At 38.9% G+C, this 6677-nt stretch overlaps 1 protein-coding gene across 1 annotated transcript; it reads left to right on the top strand.

Annotated features, from left to right (window-relative positions):
- LOC18787639 (putative disease resistance RPP13-like protein 1) lies at positions 240-5411 on the top strand. Its single transcript, XM_020557158.1, has 3 exons — positions 240-4236; positions 5021-5029; positions 5069-5411. The coding sequence occupies exon 1, from the start codon at positions 297-299 to the stop codon at positions 4185-4187; it is 3891 nt and encodes a 1296-aa protein (XP_020412747.1). The 5' UTR covers positions 240-296; the 3' UTR covers positions 4188-4236; positions 5021-5029; positions 5069-5411.

Consider the following 6677-nt stretch of genomic DNA (forward strand, 5'->3'; position numbering starts at 1 on the left):
AGAAACCACATACACAATTTGAATTAATTAATGGTATTGACGAACCGTCACATAGTGAGGGCAAAGAAACTCGAACACTGACAAGACAGCCAAACAACGGTACTTGTTAAATACATAATATAAAATTACAATCACAAAAGCTTTCATACTGCCTTACCTGTATTTCCAAGTTCTGCTAGCTGCACTATCGGAGAACAACATAAATCTTAACTCAACTTCTCAACAGTCAAATCCTTTGCTGCAAAACTTGCCTCAAATCTCAACTCAAGTCCAACTCCTTTGCAAAGAATCAAAACATGGCTTTGGTTGGAGAGGCTTTTCTCTCTGCTTCCGTGCAGGTGCTGTGCGAGAAGATTGGTTCTCGTGAGTTCAGGGATTTGTTCCGAGGAAAGAAACTGGACGAGTCGCTTGTAAAGAAATTGAAGATAACGCTATTGAGCCTCAATGCAGTGCTTAATGACGCGGAGGAGAAGCAGTTCACGAACACTTACGTCAAAGAGTGGCTTGATGAGCTTCAAGATGCTGTCTTTGATGCGGATGACCTTCTGGATGAGATAAATGCTGAAGTTCTGCGATGCAAGGTAGAAGCTGAATATCGAACCGTCAAAACTCAGGTGTGGAACTTCCTCTCTACTTGTCTTAATCCATTTTATCAAGGTATGAATGGTAGGATTCAAGAGTTGTTTGATAGATTAGAACACCTTGCAAAACAAAAGGATGTGCTTGGCCTGAGAGAAGGTGTTGTTGGGGGGAAGATTTCTCAAAGAACTCCAACAACTTCCTTGGTGGATGAATCTTGTGTGTACGGTAGGGATGGAGATAAAGAAAAGCTGATGAACCTCTTGTTATCTGATGAAGCAAGCAACAAGGATGTATCTGTCATCACCATAGTGGGAATGGGCGGGGTTGGCAAGACGACCCTCGCTCAGCTCCTTTATAATGATGACAAAGTGAAAGAGCATTTTAATCTTAGAACTTGGGCTTATGTTTCGGAAGATTTCGATGTTACTAGGGTAACTAAAACTCTACTTGAGTCAGTCAGTTCAAAAGCTTACGATAATAAAGACCTGAGTTTTCTTCAAGTTGAGCTAGGACAACAAATAAAGGGCAAGAAATTTTTATTTGTGTTGGATGACCTTTGGAATGAGAACTACGGTGATTTGAGTGTCTTGCAACGTCCTTTTGCATCCGGGGCAAGTGGAAGTTGGGTCATTGTGACAACACGTAACGAAAGTGTTGCAGCTCGCATGCGCACCGTTCCGATTCACTTTTTGGAACAGTTGTCCGATGAGGATTGCTGGTTGTTACTTTCAAAACACGCCTTTGAAAATGGAAACTCGAGTGCACATCTATACCTGCAAGAAGTTGGTAAGAAAATTGCCCTGAAGTGCAATGGTTTACCTTTAGCTGCAGAAACACTTGGAGGCCTCTTGCGTTTCAACACAAATTATGAGGAATGGAATAGCATACTAAATAGCAATATTTGGGAGCTACCTCCTGAAAAATGTAATACAATTCCAGCTCTGAGATTGAGTTACTATTATCTCCCAACTCATTTAAAACGATGTTTTGCTTATTGCTCAATTTTTCCGAAGGGCTATGAATTCCAAAAAGAATATATAGTTCTACTGTGGGTGGCAGAAAGTTTAATTCCACAAGCTGAGAGTGAGAAAAGATTGGAAGAGCTCACTAAGAAATACTTTGATGACTTATTGTCACGATCATTTTTTCAAAGATCAAGAAATGAGAAGTTCATAATGCATGATCTCATCAATGACTTGGCCATGTCTGTGTCAAAGGAATCCTGTTTGAGATGGGAAGGGGGGGTATCACATGAAGTTTTGAAAAAAGTTCGGCATTTGTCATATGCTCGAGGCCAATTTGATTGTGCTGCGAAATTTGAGCCATTATATGAGGTTAAGCATTTGCGAACCTTCCTGCCTCTAAGAAGAGAATGGCATGAAAATTATGTAAGTAAAAGGGTTTTACATGAGTTAGTGCCATCTCTATTATGTTTGCGGGTGCTAACATTGTCAAAATATTATAATATAGTTGAGTTACCCAATTCTATTGGTAACCTCATTCATTTGCGCTACTTGGATCTCTCTAATACTGGAATCAAAAGGTTGCCTGCCACAGTTTGCACTCTCTATAGTCTACAAACATTACTATTGGCAGGTTGTCGGTCTCTTTTTGAACTACCTACAGACATGAGAAAATTGATTAACTTGAGGCATCTTGATTGTAGAGGAACTCAAATTGAAGAGATGCCGGTGCAAATGGGTAGATTAAAAAGTTTGAGAACATTGACTACTTTTGTTGTGGGGATATCTATTGGGTTGACTATTGGAGAATTGAGGGAGTTGTCTCATCTTGGAGGAAAACTTTCAATTTTGAAGCTTAATAATGTTCATGACGGTACGGAAGCCTTGCAAGCCAATTTGAAGAACAAGAAAGATCTCAAGGAGTTAGAGTTGGCATGGGGCTCCAAAGATGCCGATCATTCCGAAAAGGCGAGAGATGTACTTGACAAGCTCCAACCTTGCATGAATTTAGAGAAATTGACCGTCAAACTTTATGGCGGGACCAGATTTCCAAATTGGTTGGGAGACTCTACATTCCATAAAATAAAAATAATGCGCCTCGAAAATTGTCATTATTGTTTTTCGTTGCCGCCGCTTGGACAACTACCCGCTCTTAAGGAGCTCTACATATATAAGATGAAATTTCTTAAGACGGTAGGTCCTGAGTTGTATGGTCAGCCATTTCAACCATTTCAATCGCTGGAGAGGCTGGAGTTTAAGGAGATGGCAGAGTGGGAAGAATGGGTACCAAGTGGAAGTGTTGGTCCAGACTTTCCTCGTCTCCAAAAGTTAATTCTAGAAAAGTGTCCAAAGCTGAGAGGAAGCTTGCCTTGTGATCTGCCTTGCTTGAAAAAGCTTCGCGTGAAAGGGTGTGGGGTTTTACATGATCAAAGGGCTAGTGCTACTACTAGTACTAGTACTAGTCTCAACTACAACTCTCTTGAAAAATTTATTACAGAAGATGGATGCCAAACAGGTCTATTATCATTACTAGAAACAAATCTCCTGTGCCAACTTTACATTCAAAATTTTGGTGACATACAGTGCTTGCCCAACATCAATCGTCTTCAATGTTTAACTCTCTCAAATTGTCCAACGCTGTCGTCGTTCCCTAAAGATGGCCTACCTACTACGTTGACATCACTTAGGATATTCAATTGTAAGAGATTAGAATTCCTAACTCATGAGATGTTGGCCAACCAATTAACATCGCTCGACTGTTTGTGGATAGAGAATAGCTGTGATTCAATGAGGTCCTTCCCCTTGGGCATTTTTCCCAAATTGACGACACTTATTATTGGGAATTGTGAGAATCTGGAATCGCTTAGCTTGATTGAAGACGAAGGAGCGGCGGTTGAGAATCTCAGTCATCTCAATGCCTTGTATATCGAAGTCTGTCCAAATCTGGTGTGTTTTCCCCAAGGAGGATTGCCCACTCCTAACCTGATTCGATTGGAAGTTCAGAGATGCAAGAAGTTGAAGTCATTACCTAAACGCATTCAAACCCTCACAGCCCTAAGATATTTGGATATAAGGAATCTTCCAAATCTGGAGTCAATTGCAGAAGATGGGGGTTTGCCTCCTAACCTCCGAGTTTTTTACGTTCATAATTGTGAGAGACTGAGGGCTTCATCTTCATCAGTAGAAGAGTATTGTAACTGGGGTTTGCAAGCAGTTGAAGAATTTAGAATTGGTGGTAGGGGAAGTGATGAAATCTTGGAGACGTTGCTCAAGCAACAGCTGCTCCCTACCACTCTTCACACTCTCAGGATCTCTTCATTATCAACTCTGAAATCTTTGGATGGAAAGGGACTTGCACACCTTACTTTTCTTCGACGTCTATCTATTTTTAGTTGTAAAAGTCTGAAATTCTTGCCAGGAGAGGCACTTCAACACCTCACTTCTCTTCAAAAGCTAAAGATCAGTTGGTGTGACAATCTCCAATTCCTGCCAGAAGAGGGTCTGCCGCCATCTCTTTCTTATCTGAAGATCTTTAGATGTTCTGCCCTGGAGAAAAGGTATCAGAATAAGACGGGACAAGATCATTGGGCCAGCATATCTCACATTCCTTGCATCGAGATAAATGATGAAGTCATCATATGATGATATGACCTCTCTCTTTCTCACATAGAGACAAACAAACTCTGGTCAGGTATGTACTTCAAATAACCGCTTTAACTGCTTTTCTTCTAATTCAATACAAAAACTGAAATTCACTATCCAAATAAACCGAAATACACATTTTTAACTATTTTTATGTCCACAAATTTGTTGAATTGCCCCAAATTTGCCATCAATTTTGCATCCAATTAACTTTGCATTAACTCTTGGAAGTCAAAGCAACTTGTGTAAGCAACTTGCAAATAAACTTCTTCATTTGCAGGTTTCTTTCAAGTCACTGCCCGAGGAGAGTTTAGCATTGTATATGGATTTTTGTTTTTCTGCAAACAAATTGCCACAAAGAAGGGGAGGAAATGTTCATATTTTGGTTGGAAATTAGTTTATTCATATTCTTAGATGAATCTAACGATCCAATTCTTAATGTCTTGAGCTTAGGAGTATCTAGTTGAGCTGAGATACATAGCATCAATTTTGCATCCAAAATACATATATAGCATCGAATGCTTCTTCCCAGATCATGCTCGCTCTTGTCAATAATTGAATATTCAGTTACTTTTGAGCTCAATTTTGTTTTTGTGTTTTTTGTTCTCCATTAATATTTCATCTCAGTTTTGTGAATTACAATGTCACTGCTGCTTACTGGTCTCATGCTATTTTCTGATCAGAATCATTTTCCAGAAAAACACACAAAAACTCAATCCAATTTCTATTATTATTTTGTTCAGTAAATTCTCTCCTTCTATTGACTCAATTTCTTCGCAACTTATATCCTATAGTAAGTCTCAAATGCTGAATAATTAATACTCTTTTTGCAGGACAGCACCTTTTCTTGGAAAGCTTTTCATTTGCAAGGTTCATGGACTTTTGTTTTTCTACAAAAACAATTCTCAAAACAAGGGGAGACGGAAAGGTTCACCTGGAATATCTGGATTGACACATTCCTACAGCTAGGCATCAAATGTCCCACATCTTTAGGTACTCTTTCATAATAAAAATGTATTCAATGTCTATGGATAACCTGTGAGCTTAAGTTGTTAGATAAAACTGGCAGTATATTATTGCTGTCATCTTGTTGAAGATGTGAGCATGATATTTATCATTCATATTGTTCCAGTGCCCGAGGGGCACATTCATTGGGAATTTTAATAGGTTCATGCCATTAATTTATCTTTGGGATTCCCCAGGTACTGCATGTATGTTATAAACGTTGTCACTTTACTAATGCATATTTTCTTAGTATAACCGGTTGAGCAGAAAGATCATTCAGCAATTACAAAATTTTCTTAGGGAATTAACCTTGTTTAAGCTTTGTTTATCATCTCTCTCCTTTTCTCCGTTAAGTCTTGGTTGTTCTAAGTTATGCCTTGTCCTTATCACACATATTGGAAAAGAATCTTGCCTTAAATTGCAACTAGTCTCTTTCATATCTATTTTCTTGTACATACTTGTTGGTTGGAAATTAGTTTTCAGACAGTTGGGGTTAACTAGAGAAATTAGTTTTGTTCGTATTCTAAGATGAATCTAACGATCCAATTCTTAACGTCTTGTACTTAGGAGTATCTTGTTGAGCTGAGATATGCATGAAAATGGAAAGCAATCGAGTTAAAATCTGTTAATGTTTTGAGTGTTTTGAATGAAGTCACAGAAGGAGAAAGCAGAGAGAATGTTCATTTCATTCAGTCTCTCTCCGTCTCTTACAACCTCACGCACTTAGAGTGAGGGAATATTACCGTTAGGCACAGTAGCTGGATCCCTTACATCACAAGGTGATCTCAACCATTCATCTGGGCATCCAATGAGATCCTTACACTTGGCTTATAAAACTTAAAGAAACGAAAAACTAAATTAACTAACTCTTAAGTCAGCTTAAGGCTTATAATTCAACACTCCCCTTTAAGTCTTGAGCTGATTTAACTCCAAGCATACTTTGAGATAGTTGAACCAATCCTTAGCCAATGGTTTGGTGAAAATGTCAGCAAATTGTTCCTTAGTAGGGCAGTACACCAAATCATGATGCCTTCTTGTAGTGCATATTTGATGAAGTGATATCTTTGATCAATATGCTTTGTCTTCTAATGAAACACAGGGTTTTTAGTAATGGCAATTTCAAATGTGTTGTCACATTGCAATGGAGTTGCTTCAGTTTGAAGCTCTCCAAATTCTTCTAGCACAAATCTAAGCCAAATAGCCTGTGCAGTAGCCTCAGATGCACTTATATACTCTACTTCTGTAGTGGACAATGCCACACAATTCTGCTTGATTGAAGCCTAAGAGAAAACACCACTTCCAAAAGAGAATGCATATCCAGATGTGCTTTTACTATCATTAACTGATCCACCCCAGTCACTGTCACAGAAGCCAATCAACATTGCATCCTTGCCTTTCACATACTCTAAACCATAGTCTAGAGTCCCCTTGATGTACTTGAGCATTCGTTTAGCAGTTCCATAATGTTTGCTTGTGAGACAATGC

This window comes from Prunus persica, chromosome G2, assembly GCF_000346465.2.
Source record: "Prunus persica cultivar Lovell chromosome G2, Prunus_persica_NCBIv2, whole genome shotgun sequence".
NCBI classification, from domain to species: Eukaryota; Viridiplantae; Streptophyta; class Magnoliopsida; order Rosales; family Rosaceae; genus Prunus; species Prunus persica.